General features: G+C 37.3%; 1 protein-coding gene across 1 annotated transcript; it reads left to right on the top strand.

Moving 5' to 3' along the window:
- The first annotated feature begins 98 nt into the window (after window positions 1-98).
- Window positions 99-20,725, top strand: brat1 (BRCA1-associated ATM activator 1). Its single transcript, XM_051933785.1, is given in 14 exon segments — window positions 99-684; window positions 2,000-2,157; window positions 7,572-7,726; window positions 8,041-8,194; window positions 8,857-9,280; window positions 10,606-10,725; window positions 10,814-10,905; window positions 11,175-11,293; window positions 12,727-12,922; window positions 13,715-13,785; window positions 15,572-15,656; window positions 17,293-17,391; window positions 18,220-18,398; window positions 19,982-20,725. Coding segments are annotated over 13 exon segments (2,544 nt in total). The 5' UTR covers window positions 99-684; window positions 2,000-2,030; the 3' UTR covers window positions 20,705-20,725.
- The last annotated feature ends 2,495 nt before the right edge of the window (window positions 20,726-23,220 follow it).

The following is a 23,220-nucleotide window of genomic DNA, read 5'->3' as shown; positions in this document are numbered from 1 at the left end:
TGGACCTCTTCGACAGGGCGGGAGGTAGAGCTAGGTAGTAAAGAGTTGTACAGTTTTAAATGTATAATTTCCAAGTTCATATCTACATAAGAAAATGGCTTAAAACGGAATAATATTTTGGCATCGATCCATTCCTGCAGATTAAATCAAAATGAAAGTTGGCTAACAACGACTTTTAAAACTCAAATTTCCCCTTCGTCATATTGGATTGTTCCAAAGATGGACGCGCCCTGTACGTTCAGAAGAAGTAAAACGAATGTGTTAAAGAAGAGAAGGAGGGCCTATCTGTACTCGTTGAACTGGAGGAGTTCCATTATCTGTCAAGTTCAGCGTCTGTGTGCATCTTATTGTAGCTAAGGAATATCAGGATACTTGGCAATGCACAGACGATATGCTTCGCTCCCTGAATGGTCTATGTACGTCTAAAGGATCGTTTCTCATAACCATGAATTGCAATGACCTATACAGAGAGGTGGAGCTCTCCCTCACTCATTCATTCCCCAGACCAGCTTAGTTCTAGTCAGTGTCCCGAGTTACCTGCTACTGAGGAGAAAGGACCCTGGCACTGTCAGGAGCTGTGCCAAAAACCAACACTGGTGTGGATGCCAGTACATCGCAGGGCACTTCACGGATAACCTGCCAGGTTAGAGCTGTCAATAAGTCTAACAAGGACCACGTTACAAGGTAAGGGAATATTAAAAGGTCAGAAGAGAAGAGGAGGGAGCAGAAAAAGAAAGAAAATAATAATAAAAAGTAACAATACACAACAAGAATATACGAACGTCGCACAGACAGCATCCCTAGTTTGAACCTAGTTGTGAATGGCGGGTTTACTTGTATCTTTGATAGTATGCGTTTTCTCGTTTATGTTTGCCTTTTAACAAAAACACACGATATAGATAATTGACTGTCTGTATTGTAATGAATTAATTTGATTTTAACTAGAAACCAATTAGAAAGTGTACACATGATGTAACGTTCAGATGCATTCGAGGAGAAAGCTAACGGATATGAAAGTTGTAGAATTTATCATTTTTTAGTTAATTCGTTCAGTTATCACAATTGTGTTTATTAAAAATTGGAATTAGCATCCGGACTCAACGTCTCGGAAAGAGCACGGTCTTTAAAACACACTGACATTTTGTACTGTTGTTTAATTTTTAATAATTAATGTTTTCCATCCATCCATCCTTTAATGATTAAATAACCCAATCTATCAGAGCCTATCCTGACAGAATCAGGGGCAAGGCAGATGTCAAACACAGACACAAAAAACTCTTAAAAAGACAAAAATAACATAAATTGGAAAAAAACAAAATCAAAGTGTTGCAACAACATTATAGCCACTACAGGTCACAAAATGTTTAGGTTTACTGTAAAATGGAGTCAGAGGAGCTGGACTTGTTTTTAGATACAGAGTTGATGTCCAAATCATAATCCAGTGACCCCCAGTTCTCTTTTTTAACACACTTTGAACACCAGTATTCGTGTTTGCAGAAAGCTGCATTTCTTGCTAAGATGTATTCAAGCCAGATACACTTTGCATCCCAAACAAAAACACTGAGTTTTCAGACAATTCTAATTGTTACAGATTTTGTTGTGATGGTTGACCAAATTCATCCTAAACAGCAGTCTCTGGAGCGCCTGGTTTCAACTCACATCGGATAACAATCATTTTTCTTCAAATATGGTTTATTTGTTGAAATATTTTGTCATTGCGCTTTGTTTTGTCATGTTTCATAAACCAAAGTTATTTAAAAGGAAACCGCCACAGCAAATAACGGTCATAGTGGATGGGCATAAGACAAGCTAACTGGGTCTCTATTTAAAGTAAATGTTTGTAAGATTAATTTATCTGCTGGTGACATGGTGGGTGGTGCAGTGGTGCTGCCTCACAACCACAAGGAGACTGATGTTCCTGTTGGAGTAATTTACACCAACTGGTGCAGGCTCTCCATAGCAAGTCCATGTTTATGTTTGAAATGGATTTGTTTTTCAGTGTTTCCATAAATCGTCTAGGGTCATCTGCAATGGAGACGGAATGCATCATGCTGTTACCCTCAGTCTGTGCAGTATTAGCCAACCCAGAGCTGCCAATTCCTGATGACACATGTCTAGAAAAGCTTCTGGACTGGTTCAAAGTGATGACTTGTAAAGGTACGTATACCGTTTCAGTGATGTTTTACTTGAACTGCATGGTCAGTGCTAAAATGCTACATTATTTCACTAGAAAATCAAACCTACCTCTGGAGAGTATCTCCCCTTGTCATTCATAAAAGACGAATGAAGTCATTATTTAAATTGAGGCAAACAGTCCTTCAAAATATGAAACTTACATGTTCAAAAGAATTGTATCAGGTTAATGTCAACTGAGTGAACAAAGTCTGATGTACACAATGAAAGTAGAGTACTAGTCAATGAGTAGTTTTTTAAAATGGTGACGCTACCTTACCGCTCCAGGAGACGGGGTACAAATCCCAGACTTGGTCACTGCCTGTGTGGAGTTTGCAAATTCTCCCCATGCTCCCATATATTTTCTTCTGGGTTTGCTGACGGACACAAAGATTAACTGGTAACTAATTTGCTGCCACGTGAGAAAGTGTGGATTTGTTTGTGAGTTCACCCAACATTCTTTCCACAGTTGCTCTCCATGTAGTTGGTTGTGGGTGACAGCGCCTGTCCCCTGAGCTGGATAAGTGGACACAGTAGATGGGTAGAACTTTGTTTTTACTTTTCATATAAATTTTCTTTATGCATTTAACTCTATGTTTACCTTTTGTATTTAATTTTTAATAATGATCATAAAACTTATTTTTTATGTACTGTATATCTAATATATTTATCTTAATTTTGTAGTTCTCTTTGTTTCTCTGAATTTTCTGTGTTCATCTTTTTGACACACTTTTACCTGTTGATGTTCAATTTTTTTGTAAAATAAAATGTCTGATCATGATCTGACCAGGGGCCTCATGTATAACGGCGTACGTAGAACTCACACTATAACATGTCGTAAGCACAAAAGCAGGAATTTGAGTATGCACAGAAAAATCCAGATGCATAAATCTGTGCGTTCGCCAACTTCCACGTTCTTCCGCTACATATACCCGATCAGCGTGAAAAGTAATGCACGTGCACGTGCCTGCTGCCCCACTCCAGCTCCTCCCAGAATTACGCCTCTTTGAATATGCAAATCAATATAAATAGCCCTTAAGCTCAGCATTCTGTGAAAAGACAATGGGAAAAGCATGGGGGGAAAAATAGAAGAATTTCAGCGAATACCAAGTGGAGGCAAGGAAAAACTTACTATTCGTTGGTTTAAACAGTGATATAATCAACAAAAGGAAGTTGATAGAGTGACATATAGTGTCGGAGAAACTCGAAAGCTCAAGTTCACAAAGTCGCACAGTGCCCAAAATAAAAAAGAAGTTGTCACATATCAAAGTCGCCATGAAAAGGCGAGTAGTAGCCCACCGTCAGAGTGTCACATGAAAGCTTATTAGGGTACAGAGAAAAAAAATAGGCACACAGTGGGGGGGGTGTGGGGGGGGGGGGGGCTCGAAATGTCAACTTTAATCTCGAAATTTACACCTTAATCATGTAGTTTGTTTTGTCATTAAAGTAGAACATCATATACTTCATCTTAAAATTGTTTAATTTAGTAGTTTCTCAAATCCCATCGTAACTAAAGTAGCACGTTAAATGCTTTGTTTTGTATCTGATCTTCTATGTGCTCTATGTGTGTGAATCACTACGTGCTTCTGGGCTTTCTCTTCCTCCGACAGGACACAGAATCCATTACATTTGTAATATTACAGCTCTCTGAATAATTAAAATACTGAGATGTATACATGATATCTTTTTCATGATGATAGGAATGAAAGCATGTTATTAAAATGGGAACACTGTGGCGCAGTGATTGTTCATGTCTCACGCAAGATGCTTGCTGCGCCATGTGTGACCTTCAATGAAGTAATTTATTGCAGCAGTACTGTCTCTTTCAAACGTACTAACCTCCAATTCTTGTCCTCACTTTTCTTTCTCCAAATACCCAATTGCCATACAATCAGCTCTGTAATAGAGGTTAAGCCATCTGTAAGCTTAGAACAATGATTCTTCAAAACGTTTAGGGAACATTGAAATATCTTCATAGTACGTGTTTAATTATTCTATCCATACTGAGAAAAGCGCTATATAAATGTAATGAATTATTATTGTTTTCTATCCTTTCAGTGTTGCGCGAGGCAGGAACAATCCGTGAACTAGCTAGCGCTGCGGCACCGTGTCCTCACATGTTTTATTATTAACAATATAGATTATTTAAATGAAGTTAAAGTTTTATCTGTATAATATAATCAGCATATTTTGCTGCATTTCATCTTAAAAATGATATCGTCATCATATGTAAATACGTGCTTTATAAAGTGGCTCAGGTTGTGTAATATAACTGTAGTGCAAGTTTACAGTGAGGTGATTGTACTTATAAGTACTAACAGTTCTACAAGGAGCACATGATGGACTGATTGAGTACATTTAAAGTTCTTGGAATGAAACTGTTTCGGTACCAAGAGGTTCATATAGGAAAGGCTCTGAAGAGTTTTGCTGTGGCTGAGGCAGCGTGTGCTTGATGCTGTATACCGATAATTCTCTTTCCGATCAGCTGCTGCTGTGATTCCAAACTCAGATACAGTGATATAAATACTCCGAGTGGTGCAGTGAGAGTAATATGGAAAAAGATGATCCGCTGTGGCAACCCCTAACGGGAGCAGCTGAAAGAAGAAAAAGAAGGTGCAGTCAGAGTAACAACACTAAAGCAGTTATGGTATTTGGAATACTATGGCTATTCCCTGGACCATTATATTGTTACAGGTTAATTACAATCGGATGCATTACACTAATAAACAATATGCAGTTAATTTCAGTGTATTTATTAAGCCGTGTCAGGAATGTGGATCTAAGAATGAAAGGGTAACCACACAGGAACAGTAGCACTGCTTTGACGCTGGGTGCCGCCAGTCTGCAAAACCGAGCAGAGAACTTGCATACACCAGGGTATGAGGAACCGTGGAAATGTGCGTGGCTTTACGCCAAGTTTAGGTTTTATACATCGCGATTTCAGCGTGGAAACGTTCGTACACAACATTTCTGTGCTTACGCACCGTTTATACATGAGCCCCCAGATGAACATGATTGTTTATGCTCTTTTTTCTTGTTTTTAAATGTGTTCAAATACAGTGCATCCGGAAAGTATTCACAGCGCATCACTTTTTCCACATTTTGTTATGTTACAGCCTTATTCCAAAATGGATTAAATTAATTTTTTTCCTCAGAGTTCTACACACAACACCCCATAATGACAACGTGAAAAAGTTTACTTGAGGTTTTTGCAAATTTATTAAAAATAAAAAAAAACCTGACAAATCACATGTACATAAGTATTCACAGCCTTTGCTCAATACTTTGTCGATGCACCTTTGGCAGCAATTACAGCTTCAAGTCTTTTTGAATATGATGCCACAAGCTTGGCACACCTATCCTTGGCCAGTTTCGTCCATTCCTCTTTGCAGCACCTCTCAAGCTCCATCAGGTTGGATGGGAAGCGTCGGTGCACGGCCATTTTAAGATCTCTCCAGAGATGTTCAATCAGATTCAAGTCTGGGCTCTGGCTGGGCCACTCAAGGACATTCACAGAGTTGTCCTGAAGCCACTCCTTTGATATCTTGGCTGTGTGCTTAGGGTCGTTGTCCTGCTGAAAGATGAACCATTACCCCAGTCTGAGGTCAAGAGCGCCCTGGAGCAGATTTTCATCCAGGATGTCTCTGTACATTGCTGCAGTCATCTTTCCCTTTATCCTGACTAGTCTCCCAGTTCCTGCCACTGAAAAACATCCCCACAGCATGATGCTGCCACCACCATGCTTCACTGTAGGGATTGTGCCAGGTTTCTTCCAAACGTGACGCCTGGTATTCACACCAAAGAGTTCAATCTTTGTCTCATCAGACCAGAGAATTTTGTTTCTCATGGTCTGAGAGTCCTTCAGGTGCCTTTTGGCAAACTCCAGGTGGGCTGCCATGTGCTTTTTACTAAGGAGTGGCTTCCGTCTGGACACTCTACCATACAGGCCTGATTGGTGGATTGCTGCAGAGATGGTTGTCCTTCTGGAAGGTTCTCCTCTCTCCACAGAGGACCTCTGGAGCTCTGACAGAGTGACCATCGGGTTCTTGGTCTCCTCCCTGACTAAGGCCCTTCTCCCCCGATCGCTCAGTTTAGATGGCTGGCCAGCTCTAGGAAGAGTCCTGGTGGTTTTGAACTTCTTCCACTAATGGATGATGGAGACCACTGTGCTCATCGGGACCTTCAAAGCAGCAGAAATTTTTCTGTAACCTTCCCCAGATTTGTGCCTCGAGACAGTCCTGTCTCTGAGGTCTACAGACAATTCCTTTGACTTTATGCTTGGTTTGTGCTCTGACATGAACTGTCAGCTGTGGGACCTTATATAGACAGGTGTGTGCCTTTCCAAATCATGTCCAATCAACTGAATTTACCACAGGTGGACTCCAATTAAGCTGCAGAAACATCTCAAGGATGATCAGGGGAAACAGGATGCACCTGAGCTCAGTTTTGAGCTTCATGGCAAAGGCTGTGAATACTTATGTACATGTGCTTTCTCAATTTTTTAAATTTTTAATAAATTTGCAAAAATCTCAAGTAAACTTTTTTCATGTTGTCATTATGGGGTGTTGTGTGTAAAATTCTGAGGAAAAAAATGAATCTAATCCATTTTGGAATAAGGCTGAAACATAACAAAATGTGGAAAAAGTGATGCGCTGTGAATACTTTCTGGATGCACTGTAATAAAATCAACTTGCAAGAATTCAGTAAAGAAATAAACTTGTTTTTTAATCAAGAGGAGTTACACATAAAAAAAAATTACAAAATGTTTAGATGTGTGCATGCTGTCTTTTTTATCAGCAATGCAATTGTGGACACCATGGAGAACCCTAACTGGTCAATTTAGAAATTGCAATTCATTCTGCTATAACATGATTTGTAATATTATAATGTTTTCTTATACCAGGGCAGTACAGTGCCATTATTTGTAGCACTGCTGCCTCATGGATTCACCGTTCTGAGTTTGAGTTGCATACTGTGATGTTGTCTGTGTGTTATTCCTGTGGGCACTCCAGGTTTTCTTCCACAGACCAAGGAGGTTAAAAAGAGAGATCTTGTGAGAGTATAGAGAAGTTTTGGGTGTGTGAATGAGTGGGCCCTGCTGTAGAGTCACAGGACTGTTTCCTGCCTTGCCCCCAATGCTGCTGGTATAGGCTATGGCCCCATGACCTTGAAACTGGATTGGAGCATTTATATTAATGATCCCGAAATTGACTCTCATTCATTTATTCAGTCTAAACAACCAGAGGTATGCAGGAGAATTTCACCATGGACAAAAAAATCTGTTTTATTAATTTTAACAAATAGTTTACTTTTACTGATGTTGTTATCCAGAACAATTTGAAAAAGTAAATAACTATGTCACAGTATTTTGCTCATTGTCAGTATTTTTTTTGTTGTAGCGCCAGTAGAGTCTCTGATGCAGCAGAATACTTGTTTGACCGAATTAATTGCTACAGTAATCAAACAAAAGGATCCAGAGCCCTGTATGCTCTCCTTCATCTTCAGATTAACTGGACTGCTTGCAGCATCAGTTGACGGATTCAGCTTTTTAGAGGTAGAGGAAATGTATTCTATAATCCTTATAAAACAGCCACTGCAAATGAGAATGAATTATGGCTTTGAAATACACTCACATGCAATAGAGAACTTGTATCCCTTTCTCTTTTCTTCCATAGCCCCTAGTTTATTTCTATTACTACGAAGAATCAAAATGTGTTTATCCATTCAATTGCTCCAAGATGCAGCATGTGGACTTGACTTTCTGTAAACAAAATGTGTAAATGTGATCAAATGGAATTACATACTTTTTTATTAATTTGGTATAGACTAATCAGTCTGCATTTTTGTTTCTTGTACATCCTCTACTAGCATTTAAGACTTCTGGGTGAAGTCTTTGGGAACAGGGAACTGATGCAGAAGAGGACTTGGGAAGATGCCACTGTGAGGTGTGGGTGGATCCATGGACTCCTGAATGCTGTGCAGAATTTGAAAGCCTTCCAGTTTATTTTGAAAAATGGCAAGTGTCTGATGTTTGGGTCTGACTTTAAATTTTAAGTAGAAACCAGCATTTTATTAATCAACACTATTTAAAACGTGGTGAACTTTTCAAAGGATTATACATAAATGTCTTTAGAACTTGTAAGATATACTGTAGTTGCACTATTAGTGAAATAATTTAATAGCAATAAAACATGTACAGTAATGTGCATGATTCGAATAAGATTATTTATCCACAGATAGTTTTGTTAGTACTGTCTGGGGTGAACTACATGCTTTAGAATAGCATTGTAATTATTTAAATAGCAGGTACTCAGTGGTGGATTTTGTAAAGCAATCAGAGGCAGTATGCCCTTAATGTTGTCGTAAGATTTACCTTGTGAATGTTCATATCTCTGGGTTTAAACCTGACATGGGGTTTGTAAAACAAACAGTGTTTGTAGAAAAAAACATAAATTGCAAATATTCTACTGTATGCCTTTCTCATTCATAATTTAACATTTGAATTAAAAAAAAAATAACTGCAAAAATAGAATCAACAACAGACCCTGCATATGTTCTGTCAGAAGCACGTAATTATGAATTCACCTTAGATTTGTAATTCTTCATTGAATCACTTGTCTCTTATTACTTAGTGAAATTTATGTTGCTTAGGTTTTTTTTTTTTTTTATATATATTTTTTTTAGAGCTTATTGAAGTCATCCTGCCACTTCAACAAGACTGCAGTCTTTTTGTCAGCTCTGCAGCGAGCCAGTTGTTAATACAACTGCTTACTCTTCCAGCACAGCAGTCTATGAATGCCCCTGTACTCCGTGGTGACGGTCATAGTTCTGATATGAAGGATCTGTTACAGAGCACCTCTAATGAGAATCATGAATGGACAGATGTGGTAAAACATATTGGTATGCATGTAGAAGAGACTCTTCTCTCGGGTGAACCTTTCCATATTGAACAGTCTTTGAAGCTGATGACTTTGGCTTGTAAGAGATGTGAGCCCTGGATTTTGCAGATATTGTGGGAGAAGGTAGTAGGACACATTGAGAGCTTGCTTGAAACACATCCGACTACTCTGACCCAGCCTTTAGTGGAGCTTTTACTTTCGGTGTCAAGGTAAAACACTTTCTCATGACTGTGAATACTAACCACTGTACAATCAAGACAACTGCACTGTTATTTCTTGTACCCTTACAATGGCAGTCTAAATGAGGGAATTCAGTAATCGTGGAGGTATTATCTGGGAATTTCTAAGATTACATCTTGCCTGAAGAAGGGGCCTGAGTTGCCTCGAAAGCTTGCATATTGTAATCTTTTTAGTTAGCCAATAAAAGGTGTCATTTTGCTTGATTTTCACTAAGATTATACAAAAAGTAAAGAGAGAGTTCACCATCCTGTAAGAAATACTACATGTTATTTTTGTTTTAAAATAAACTACCACTGCCTCGCAGTAAGGAGATCTAGGTTCGCTTCCCAGGTCCTCCCTGAGTGGAGTTTTCATGTTCTCCCTGTGCCTGCGTGGGTTTTCTCCGGGTGCTCCGGTTTCCTCCCACAGTCCAAAGACATGCAGGTTAGGTGCATTGGTGATCCTAAACTGTCCCTAGTGTGTGCTTGGTGTGTGTGTGTGTCTCCTGTGGTGGGCTGGCGCCCTGCCCGGGGGTTTGTTTCCTGCCTTGCGCCCTGTGTTGGCTGGGATTGGCTCCAGCAGACCCCCGTGACCCTGTAGTTAGGATATAGTGGGTTGGGTAATGGATGGATGGATAAACTACCACAGCACATGGGCAAAGGCTTGAAGATATATCAAAACCATGAAACAGTCAAATACTTGCAGAACGATTTAGCAAATCATTTTGCCAAAAAGACGGTCTGTCTGTTCAAAAAAAGATGAAAAGAGTGGATGTGCTTCTAGATAGATAGATACTTTATTAATCCCAGGGGGAAATTCACAATTCTAGGTCTTCTATAAGAAAGAAAATGGTTGTTGTGCCATCATATGACCTCCCCTCACGGAAGACATGCTAACACAGCCATCTTTGGTCCCTGGACCATTGGAAAAATACCATCCAAACAATGCAAAAAAGAAAAAAATATGAATGAAAAGTATAAAAACATGTCAAAATACATTAAACCTGCTGTAAAACCTGGCACTGGGACAGGCTAATGTTCCTGTAGACCTGAAATTGCAGTAAGCGGGTTAACTTCAGTTAATGGATGGATTAATTTTTAAAAAACTGGTTTTTTTTTAAATTATGTTTTCATTTGACCAAATTTTGAACGTTCCATTAATCTACAAACAATGATTTTTTTAATGTTTAGAAGCACTAATAAATATGTTTGATTCATTATGGTATGTGTTACAGATATACTTATCGTGAGACACACTTATCATGATTCCAGGATTCATTTGGTTTTCATTATGAATCTGCAATTGACTTTTCTAGGACCCCTATATACCAAGAAGCTGACTCCACGATTTCTACCTTACTAATGCACTTTCTCCGGACTATTAGTCCAGCACAAGCTGGGTCTTTGGCATCAGGAATTTTGAATCTGAAGAACTGGTAAGTTAAAGGGAAAATCTGTTTGATAATTAACTGTTGTCTTAGTTTAAGCTGTTAACAATGTCTTCTCAATTTTTGTAATCTACAGCCCGCAAAGCCTAGGTATGTCAGCTATCAGTGTGATCCTTCATCCTTTGGAGTTTATACTTTATTCAGCTAGTCAGCAGCCACAGGATCCAGGTACATTTTCATACAATGCAGATATTGATTTCACCAAAGCCTTATTGGGTATTGGCTCTGACAATTCTTGCAAATTTCAAATAAGATGAAAACTCTTGAATGCCTATGTAATGACTGTAGTAGGAGGATGAAAATAAGTTTTGAGGAAATAGACAGCACTTACTTAATTATAAACAGATAAATAATAACAATAACTCATATCAAGTGTTTGAGATACAAAAGTTTAAAATGAAACCAATAATGAATGAATAACAATATTTAACTTATAGGCCTACTTGAAACACGTTTTTATGAAGACATGACTATTGAAGAGCAGCTATGCAGAAAAACATCCTGTATTGCACTCTTGGGCAACTCACTTTCTCATATTCATGAACTTTTAGAAATTGTAAGTAAAATTGATTGAAATATATGTTTACTTTAAATGATCACAGGCATAGTACATATTTTTTTCTGTTTTGTCATTTAATTCCATTTAAGGCAAAAATAGTAATAACTGTATGCTATCCATTCCTTATTTTTAATACTGAAGCACAAATATAAACTCAGCATTTCTCGAAAGAGTAAATCCCGTGGACATTTTTTAATGGTGCTGCAGGCATTGATTGAAATACTGATTGTTTCAGTAATAATTATTATACAAGGCACTTACTCAATAATGAAGTTAAGTTCTGCCACATTATGATTAGGCTATGCTGCTTTCTTTTCCAACAGGCGCAAATTAATCTTTTTTGATAGCCCAACAGGTAGAGATGAGTTCAAAAACACTTTATGGTTAGTCCACGGAGAATACAATTTGTATATGAAAGGTGGGTTGCCCCCTGTCAAAATCTTACAATAAAAAGGGACATGAGGTTGGTTAGCAAATAATCAGCACCTTTGAAAATAACCTGCTGGGCTGTCAGTAAGTGCACAGGGGATGTGTTTCCAAAGATGCTACTATAGGTGGATTTTGGATTTGTCATTGACTGAAAGAGTCCTCTGTTCACAGACCATGATTCTCAAATAACCGCACAGACTACGTGTTGTGAATTCCTTACAATGAGATATTAGGATAATTATTAAAACTATGCTCAAGCTTTTATTTTGCTGAGATAACATAAACATAATTGAATGCAATGCATTATTTGTAGAAATTGGATTAAATAAGTATCTATTCATTTTTAACAGACCTAGCATTGGGAACATTGCAGGGAACAAGCCAGGTTAGGAAGCCAGTTGAAATAACATCCATTTCATAAAAAATCCATCCATTATCCAACCCGCTCTATCCTAACTTCAGGGTCACGGGGGTCTGCTGGAGCCAATCCCAGCCAACACAGGGCACAAGGCAGTAGACAAACCCCGGACAGGGCGCTAGCCCACCGCAGTTCATAAAAAATCATTGGTTTTAATTTTAAGCATAACTTATCAATTCTTTGTTTAACATTTGTAATTCCTTAAAAAAACTATTGGGGGCACACAAAACAAAAACCTATTTTGCTTCCAGACTCATGCATTTGCTGAAACACACCCTACAAGCAAGCATATGTTGTGTCTTCATAAATACAGTGGAGTTTGCAAATCATGAAATGAAAGGGTACTGTTCAATAATATAAATAACATGAACATAAATAGAAAAGAGATGTATTTTAAATGTAACTCTTTCTGATGACTTTGGCGGTGAATTCACATATCAACAATACCTTGTTCATTTAATAGATCAAGTTCATTATCCTTTGTTCATAGTCCAATGAATTTCTTACTTAATTTTTCCGCAGAGTAGGGGCAGTAATACAGTAGCAATAAAAGATTCTAAAAACGCTCTGTTGCCTTTAACAGATTACCCAGCCGTATTATGCCACCCATTTTCGACCTGAAGCGATCCTCAGTTCTGTCCTGTTGGTGCTACAAATGTGCATTGGCGCTGCTATTCCCACCACCCCAGCTGGATCTCAGATTTGTAGACACTTGATTGGGAGTGTGAAAGTTCAAAAATTTGCCGTGGATGCACTTGGAAGCATTTTACATTTGAAAGGTACTGTGTTCATATCTTAAAGATCATTTATTTAAGACCTCTTCATTTTGTAGACATTGTGAAGGGATTTAATATAAAACACTTTGTTTTTATTATGATCAGGTTATCAAAAGAAATGGAAAACTGAATGATGGGCAGATTTCTTAAAAAATAAATTAAAAAGAACTTCAACAATATAGTTTTTCCATAAAAGAATAGAATAATTTCAAACAATTATTGACCAGTGGTGAGTGCGGCAACACACTGTAATCGGCACACCCTCCCAACCTATGGACCAGTGATACCAGTTGAAGCCCTATGTGTTTTGAACAGTGTACGCTCTACATAAAATTAAAGATGAACGCTGACATTTTTTTTCCAAGTCGTATCTGGGGCAGAGGTGGTTATGACGGTGGTGAATGTGTCTTGTAGAGGGTTCATTTCACATGATGAAACCCACTGGTGGTGTATCTGGGCTTCTGGGATATTTCCACTACCTTGCATGCCAATGATGGACATTGTGTTAGTTTGCTGGGTGATGAATGCGCATACTGTATGTGCAAGTTACTGTATGTCTGTTAAGGTGCAGAAAGAGAGATGATTCTTTTCCTACATTTCCATGAAAGGATTGTAATTTTAGTTTTTGCCAAGCTGGAATGTTTTGAAATGTTCAGTCATATCCAGACTCCTTTTTAGTTAACTGAGTATACCAATTTGCAATAGCTCATACTTAAATTAATAAATGATATGGCACATTAGAAATACAGTACCGGACTTGGTCTTTCTTAAATGTGTTTTTTTTTTCTTTTGAAGGAATTGTTGTTTCAGATTCTGTCCATCATTTACTGCTAGAATACCTCAGGAATCCTGATACAGATTCACTTGTAAGCATTTTTATTTGTTTTCCACACAACAGTATGTCTAGTTCCATAAATTTTTTTATCGACAGTTTATTTATCTGAGCAGTAAACATCACCATGTTTTAAATGTTGGAAGTTTGTCATATTTTGGAATGAAAATGTTACTTATATGGCTAGAGATAGTGGTACCAACGCAGACAAAAAATACACACACACCCAGTATACATTCTGGAACATGCATTTGTCACTGTTGAGTAATCTTACAACCTTTTTATACAAACTGCCCGTGAATACTAGTTATGAGTGCCAGTGGTACTGTACTGTGTGTACGGAGGGGGTTGCTGTTGGGGGAATGAAAAAAGTGACTACAGGATGTCTTTGGTCTTCACAAATGGGAAGGGGAGGGTTAGTTATACATAAGTAAGTTGGTATGCTCTGAGTGCAAATAGTTCTGACATTACACTTTATAGCAATTTGAATATCACAGTAAATATAGGAGTCTGTATTCTGTCAGTATACCTCTGTAAAATGAAATATTTAAAGTTAAGGTTGTCATCTCCAAAAATGCTGTCAGTTCTTTGAGACATATTTTAAGCCCTTTAAGGCTTATTCATACGCCCCACTAATGCATGTTACTAAACACAACTTTATTAACAAGTCAGCTGTCTTGGCCAGTATGTCATTATTGTTGACAAAATAACCTTAACCTTAAAAATATCAAACTTGTGGTCTCATGTATATCTCCTGTACCCTGCCATCCTCTTTTTCCCTCTTATAAGTTTTAATCTTCTTCTTCCTTTTTAGTCATTCCGGTATGTGTTTAGACCATAGTATGTGCGTACATACTGTATATTTATCTATGTGATGGTATCTATGTATTTAAAGAATTCTGTAAAAAGCCAAATGTCTTTCTAATGCTATCTATCTAGTTCTTCTCTCAGTAAGTCCATTTCAGTTCTGTACTATGGCCTGGGATCACATCCAACCCTTACCTCTATACAGGGAAAACACCTTCAAAAGTATTAGAAGTTCCTTCAAAAATTCTGCTTATCCATTTACTGAATTTAAATATGTGTATATGCTTTATCTCACCCCTTGCAAACTACATGTAATATGTTCCCTGATCTGATGTATTCTCTCATCCTCCTTTCCCTGTGGTGTACCATACACATTTATTCACATACATTCATTTTGTCCTCATGTTCTTCTTTTCTGGTCTTTCTCAGTTTGTTTAATTCATTCAATTCCCTGTTTACCTTAATTTCGTATCCTGCTCGACCTATCCAGGCTCACTCTTCCTGTGCACCAAGTTATGCTGCTCTGCTTGGGTGCAGTAGCTACTAAATAGCTCCACGCTTTTGATGGAAGACCCCTGAATTAATCACTTTGAGGATCTCCTTCCCTAATTTGATTCTCCTGGTGGTTGCATTAGTATTGTAGATTAACAAAGCACTCCATTTAAAACTGGGATTATTTACAGAAATTCAAAGTACATTGACATCGTGATTTGGGAGTGATGATGCTGTTCACTTCCCTTGCCATTTTTCCTGATGGTATGGTACAGGACTTGACAGAAGAGGGATTAGGCTGGGAGACAGACACGTATTGGGTTGGGTATTTCTTATGTCGATATATCATTACTATTCAGTCATATATGTATATATAATATTGAACTGCATCCTGACATGTTTATCAACAGTACTGATTTAAGATTCAAAATGGTTGAGTGTTGTACCAGAAGGTCCGTCAGTAATGGATCTGAAGATAAGTATAGATGATAGCTAAGGTTTTAACAATATTGTGTTTACAGGTTTTGAAGAAAGTCATGCAAGCTACCTTAAAATATGTTTTGTGCTTCTCTGACCTAACAGCGATGTGGCCAATCTTTGACAAAGGTAAAATGCTTAGGAACTGAATTTTTCCCCTTGGCATGTATGACTCAGATATATGATAGTCCATTACATCCCTGTTTTATTAAAGCAGCCATCACTCTCTTGTGGTCTTTCTCCAGCATTCACTGATCCCTTTGTCCTCTTCCTAAAATTCTGTATACTATTGCCCTGTTCACATTGGGTGAACTCGTATATTTTCCATTACTACCCGTCACACTCAGTTGTAGCCATTTTTAGTGTTAGTGTGTCCAATCTATTTTGTGCTGTTTCATTTACACTTTATTTTTAAAGTCCTTTTTGATCTTAATGATGAATTATTGCATGTATACTTTTTTATGTAATGTTTATTCTGTTGGAAATAACATTATAACATTGAATATTTAAAATAAGGTGTGTTACTAAAATTGAGCATACCATACCAATCTTGAACTCTCCATATATCCTGGCAACATCAAGTGCTGCTCCATTTGAGTGGGGCCTGTGATAAACTTGTAGCCCACCTCAAGATGGTTCCAGGCTTGCACTAATACTACCCAGATAAAGTTGAATTAGCAAGTTTATGAAAGTTGTTACTTATGTTGAATTACATTACATTACATTATTATTATTTTGACTAAGGACAGCTAAATATGAAGAAAATAATTCATCAGATTAAAATTGCATCATAGGAGATAGTTACCATATGGTTTATATGGCTTCACATTTCAAAGCCAATGAGACTTGTTTTGTTCATTTTACTATTTTATTGAAAGATGGTCATGTCACATTGGCTGATTACAATATTGCTAAGCTACAGCAAATTCAAAATATTCACCTTAACTTTTAATTTACTGCAAACCTGTTTTAGAAATCTACAATGCGATTATTAATAACCAAAACACATCACTGCTAGGTTCAGACCCTATAGCTATAGCAATAAAAAGGTCTTCACTAATGTTCAGTTTAAAGTGTAAAACAGTTCAAAGTAATGTTGTACAGTTGTGGCCAAAAGTTTTGAGAATGACACAAATATTGGTTTTCACAAAGTTTGTAAAATAAAGAATGGCACCAAAACATCCTCCAAGAGCAACTTCTTCCAACCATCCAAGAACAGTTTGGTGACCAGCAATGCATTTTCCAGCATGATGGAGCCCCATGCCGCCATAAGGCAAAAGTAATAACTAAGTGGCTCAGGGAACAACACGTCGAAATTTTGAGTCCATGGCCAGGAAACTTCCCAGACCTTAATCCCATTGAGAACTTGTGGTCAGTCCTCAAGAGGCGGGTGGAGAAACAAAAACCCACCAATTCTGACAAACTCCAAGCACTGATTATGGAAGAATGGGCTACCATCAGTCAGGATTTGGCCCAGAAGTTGATTGACAGCATGCCAGGGTGAACTGAAAAAGGGCCAACACTGCAAATATTGACTCTTTGCATGAACTTAATGTAAGTAATAAAAGCCTTTGAAACATATGAAATGCTTGTAATTCTACTTTAGTATACCATAGAAACATCTGAGAAAAAGATCTAAAAACACTGAAGCAGCAAACTTTGCGAAAACCAATACTTGTGTCATTCTCATAACTTTTGGTCACGACTGTACTTGGTGACTTTTATGCTTTTAATAATTTGTGATTAAGTTTATCTCTCTGTTCAGATCTATTTCCTGTCTTGAAGAAACGCCTCTGTGACATCCGGTGGGAAGTCAGGGATTCTACTTTAGAGCTTCTTACACACCTCACTTTACATCTCCAAGGTAGGTGTACCCTTTGTATTCCTGCTGATTGGTTCCTGGACTAAAGCAGCTACCTTCTAATAAAAAAACTGACGGGTTTATTAAATGCAATTGGTATTACAGGACTTTTACAATCCATTAAGTCATCCAGAATTTCAGTGCAACTGTATGCCTATGCAAAGAATCTTCTATATACAGGCAAAATTAGCAGGCTGTTAGTGCCAAGGGTTACTCAATTGTATCAGAAGTACTATATAAGTTACTGAGCACTTTTCTGTAATGTTAATTTGACAGGGCCTTTAGAAACTGAGTAAAACTGTGTTTCCGTATAAAAGGTTGTGAATTGAAGTCCACAAAAAGTAATGAGATTGTTTATACACAGTAGTTTAGTTTAAAATTATTCTGTTCAAATTTGTTGCACCAGGTAATGGTCAGTGCTTATTTTATCAGATTATTTATAAGCTTTCTGTTTTCTTCCTTATATTTTACATGCCATAGAAGTGTTGCATGGTTGTTGATGAAGGTTGTGGTCACCTGCTTGGCTCAAATTTCTGAAAGAAAGCTATCATGCAGTGACCCAAACAAGATGGATAACTGAATCCTTTTTTTAACTGGCTGTCGTCTAACTGAAAGGCACCTGCAAGGAATAAAATACACAACTTGAAAAGCTACAAATGGTCCTTGTGTGGAGATCTAAGATACTGCATTGAATTTGGATAGTTTGGACACATTTACTACAAAGACTATTTAGTTTTGTTCTGTAAATAGACATAACATTTGAAAAATCTGAACATCTCTTTGGGTGTACTGGTATAACAATAATGAACTTTACTTTATCCCTTCATTTAGACAATGAAGAATTTCCACCTCTTCTTCTAAATTCTGGAATTCTTCAAATTGCAATGAGTTTGCTGAAAGATCATGAAGGATATGTTCGTGCAAGTACTGTTTCTTTTTTGGGACAAGCCATCTATATAATGAATAACAAAGATGATAAGTTAAATTCTAACACCATCCAATTTACACAGGTAATGCACTTTATTAAAAATATAAATGCATTTAATACAGAAACAGATATGTAAACACTCATAGTAAACCAAGTTGGGTCAAATATATTTAAAATGTTTCACTAAGTTCAGATTTTTTAAACCAGGTTGTTTGTTAATGATCATGGTATGTCTTCATTTGCCACATGAAACTGTTCTAAAGGGAAGCATTTTTAAAAATTAAAAAAAGCTAGCCTGTTCTTGCCCTTTATATGGAAAATGTAAAATAAAAAGCGTTAAAACTCACCAAATATATCAATTTTTAAGTCCGTATCTGTGTGTTGGAATTGCACACATATTGCAGTGTTTCATTTTATTTTAAGAAGGAAACAAGCAAAACATAGTGAGATTCAGCCATTTTAAAAGGAGACCAGATACGAGCTTCACTTTACAGATCGCCTACCTCTGTAGTAACCTTTCAACACCAGGGTTGTGGTTTCATTTGGAAACGTCCTCTCCACACACTGTTATTGACATTCCTGAAAGTCAATGCCCAGATGTGAATTGCTGTTACTGATCTGTAGACAACTAGACATTGATCACCATATCCTCAGCATAACTGGTTTGTGGCTCTTCAGTCTGTTTCATTGTGATCCAACTGTATAGCATAATCTGCGTTTTTTCATTTTTTCAGTATTTTTTAATGGCACACACCACACCACAGGAAGCGCATAATGCCGAGTGTTTATTGACCCTGTGAACATACCAATGTGCTCATGTCCTTGTGTCTTGCAAAAAACCTAACCTTTTATTTTAAAAAAATGCAATGCAGTGTAATCAGATTTATTGTTATGCGTATAAAGTACAAAGAAACTGGTGTGTGCTCGCTTCACCATCACAGTTTAGAAAAAAAAAACGCACAATTTAAGTGTGTATCTGTCTTTGAGATTCAGGATGTGTGCCAGCATTGCCTAAAAAAGAAAAAAAAAAAGATATGTACACGTGGCAGGGCACAGGAACAGGTCTGCCAATACTGTATATCAAACACTCGGCGCACTTTGGTGAAGATCATCATTTGTTACAAGCCATGGCAGAACATAACCATTGGAAAAACAGAACTGCAGAGACAAAAGTAGGATATAATACAAAAAAATGGCAAATTGGGGATACAACTCGGGTAAATAGTAAACCCCACCCATGGTGGCTGCTATGAACAGAGAAGTGAAACATTTTATTTTTTTTTTCTTCAAAAAAATAGTAGTAAGAATATGTGATAAAACGTTACTTCCAGTTTACTTCTGTTGTCACACCATGCCTCAGAAATGCAGGAGGCACAGTTTTTTCAAAGTGGATGTATTCAGTATGTTAAAGCTTTGTTTTCACATTTAGACCCCAACCCCATCACCTCTGTTTTAAAACCCAAGAAGATGCTGGATATTTTTTTTTATTTATAAAAAAAAATGCTTTGATTTAGAGCAGAATTTTATGTGTCAAATTAATATATACTATGCCGTGATTGTGAAGAAATACCAAACATCATCACAATATAATTAAAAATGTTGCTTTGGCTACTAAGATCTGTGTGAAATGCAAATTAAATGACATAACTGAATTCTTCTGTCTAGGAAGGAATTGTGTCCCAGCTAGTTGACATTTTATCCCAGGATTCAGAGAGCTTTCCAAGACGAGCCGCACTCAGGGTGTTTACAGGCTGGCTGCAGCAGTGTTCCCGACTGCCAATAGAAAATTTTGAAGAATCCCTGTCGGTGGTTTTTAAAGTGGGTTGCAGTGATTTTGATTGGGAAGTCAGAGTTCACAGTTTAGAGCTTGCAGAAGTGTGGATCGATCAGACTCTTGCTAACACACTCGTCCCTTCCTGTCCCTATGCTGTTACACCATCAACAGATTTGAAGAGAAAATCTCTAAGTGAATTGATGCTGAAATTAAAAACATTACAGATATTTGACATTCTGTTTGTGGGACTGCATGACTGTGATCGACCAGTTGCTCAAAAGGCCTGTGCAGTTTTAATGTCCTTGCAAAAAATAATATTTGAAAAAGGGGACTTTCCAACTAATGAGGTTAGTACTAATGGACATGAAAAAGCAGGCAGTATACTGAAAGATTGCTTTTTAACACAGAACAGTGCTGCACAGACTGGGCTTATAAATCTAACTGGCAAAACAGTAGACAACATTGCTGAAATATTGGCTGCGCTGGATTTGAAAACAATACAGAACAATTTAGGACACAGCAGCGACTACATACAAAATAGTCCTCGCTCTCTTCTTCAGGATATTCTGGCTGTAGCTGAAACCACAGTTGACAATGTTATTGACTGCTATTAAATGTCTGGAATTTTAAGGTCACATATTCTTTTGTCTCATTGAATAATCAGACTTTATAGGTTCTATACAATGTGCAGCACTTGAGTAAAAGTGATTTGTCATTTTTAATACTTTTTTTTTGAGGATTAACTCGCAGAGATTACAAATGTATGAAGCTAAAGATAAAAATTAAAAATGAAGTAATTTGCAACTAAAACTTATTTTAGAAAGACTGATTCAGACATATTTATTATTTTTACCTTTTGCATGCTGTGGGTTTATTAGCTATAAATTACTTTCTTTTGACATAGATGAACCCTTCTTCACTTTGCAGTTACTGACTGTCAGAAAGCTGACAGGAAATTTAAAAAACAAGTATGTGGCTCTAGACATTTGTCTTTTTCTTCCTGCTTCTGTTGTCCAATCTGTTTACCACCATAGTGTACAAGCGTCCCATGTTCTGCCATCTTGTTCCGGACAATCCATGTAAATTGAGTTAGAAGATTGGATCTGTGATTCATGGTTTGTCTGTGCTAGAAGAAGAAACTGCGACTGAGCCACCACATTCTTATTTCTTTGATTGTATGCATGAGTGTTGCCAGAAACATTTGCAAAACATGTTTTAGAAATGTTTAAACACAGTCACAGAATAACTACATGTATTTACTCCTTAATTGTTTTTGTACATAATCTTCCTTTTAAAAGTTTCAACAGCCGTGAGAAAACCAGCATGGATCCCCTTCTTGTACCAGTCTGAATCCAGAACATGCAGCCACTCATCTTCACTCCCAAACATTTTACCACAGATGCCATCTTGAGAACTCCAAAAACATTTAAAAACATTTTTGAAAAGTCTGTAACTGTTCACCACAATTCCTCATCCACCGAAAACATCATTAACTGTTCTTTGATTTAAGATGCATGTCACAACACAGCATAATTGCATGGACCAAAGGCACTGCAGTAGCAAACTGGACATTTCACATTAACCACAAACTAAGGCAAAAGTGTTTTCAGATAATTTAAGAAAGTGTTGCAAATGTTTTTGGCCAATCCTGATATGCTAAACATTCACTTTTCAAGTTTTATTTATTAAATATAACAAGAAACTAAGAGTGTCTGCAACAATGGTGAGTGTCTTCCCTCCTGGTACTTCATTCCCTCCTCGAATCCTAAAGTATGGCTATCCCCTGTAATGGACTTGTATCTTGTCCAGGGTAGGTACCTGCCTTGCACCCAATGCTGCAGGGATAGACTTGTGTCCCCCAAGATCCAACTACTGGATTAAAGTGGTTAGACAAGGTTGAGGCAGCAGAAAGCAAGCAGCAGGCATTTATCCACTAGCTTTTTCCAACTGCATTAGTTTTTGAGATTTCATTGGCATTTGCTTGCCAGTTCTTAATGATTCAAAAAATGTAGGTCTTTGTACAATCCCTTGTCTTGGTAGTCTCCTGCGGTGTTTATGTTAATGACTGAATTCCTCCATGTAGCACAGTCACTGATCTCAGTACTTTGACAGTGGTATAAACTATATGTGCAATTGCTAACAGCTTTAAAAGCTGGCAGGCCTCAAGCGCACAGTGCTAAAAAAAGAATGCCTCACTGTGTGGGCTGCAGTATAAACGAGATGGTCACACTTGCTTCAAGACCCTGACAGAGTTTTTCTTGTCACCTATTGGCTATGCACTGTGGGCGTTTTCTTTTTTTAAAAAGCTGAATTAAGCTTCCAATCTTTACTGCCACATGTTTACTAACTGAATACTGTTAAAACAAGTTTAAAAGACTTGAGCATAATAAGCCATATTGTCAGAAAATGTTAGCTGTTTTTACCTTGCTTGAATATCATGCTTGTTATTATTATTTTCCATTATTAATATCACTTGTGTGTGGGTTTGTCCTGTAATGAACTGATGTCCCATACAGTGCTCACTGTTTCTGAAATGGGCTTCAATTGCGAATATGTTATGGAGTAAATAGATTCATTAAATGATACAAAAGATGCAAAAAAAAAAAAAAATCACTTTGGAAGAGGTAAGATCAAAAAATGACATATGCAAAATAACTGATGGTGCTTATAATATATATATATATATATAATAAATAAAAGATTCCTGACAACATACTCAATTCAATTTTATAACAATACAGTGGTCTAGAATTTGTCACACCATTAGGTTTATTTGTTTGCCTTTATGAGCTGATTTGACATTTTATCATTCAGTTATCTTGCATTAAAGTTAAGGTCCTACGTTGTTCTGCTCAAATGTAGTTTGCTTTTCTTAGGTGTCAATGGTTGTTACCAACAAAAAATCCTAAATTCCTAGCAAGGAAATAGATACTATCTCTTAAAAACTGCTTGGAAACAAAATCTCCTTTGTTCTACAGCATATTCTATAGAGAATGGTGGATTACCAACAATTCTATATACCAGGAACATTTTCACCTGTTAACCACTGAGCAGAAACTAAATCCGAACACAAACACAATGTCCAATTAGCACAAGTATTTATTTCCCCATTTGCACTGGGGAAAAAATA

This window comes from Erpetoichthys calabaricus, chromosome 11, assembly GCF_900747795.2.
Source record: "Erpetoichthys calabaricus chromosome 11, fErpCal1.3, whole genome shotgun sequence".
Taxonomy (NCBI): domain Eukaryota; kingdom Metazoa; phylum Chordata; class Cladistia; order Polypteriformes; family Polypteridae; genus Erpetoichthys; species Erpetoichthys calabaricus.
The sequence above is the reverse complement of the archived record's forward strand: the minus strand, read 5'-3'. Positions and strand labels throughout refer to the sequence as shown.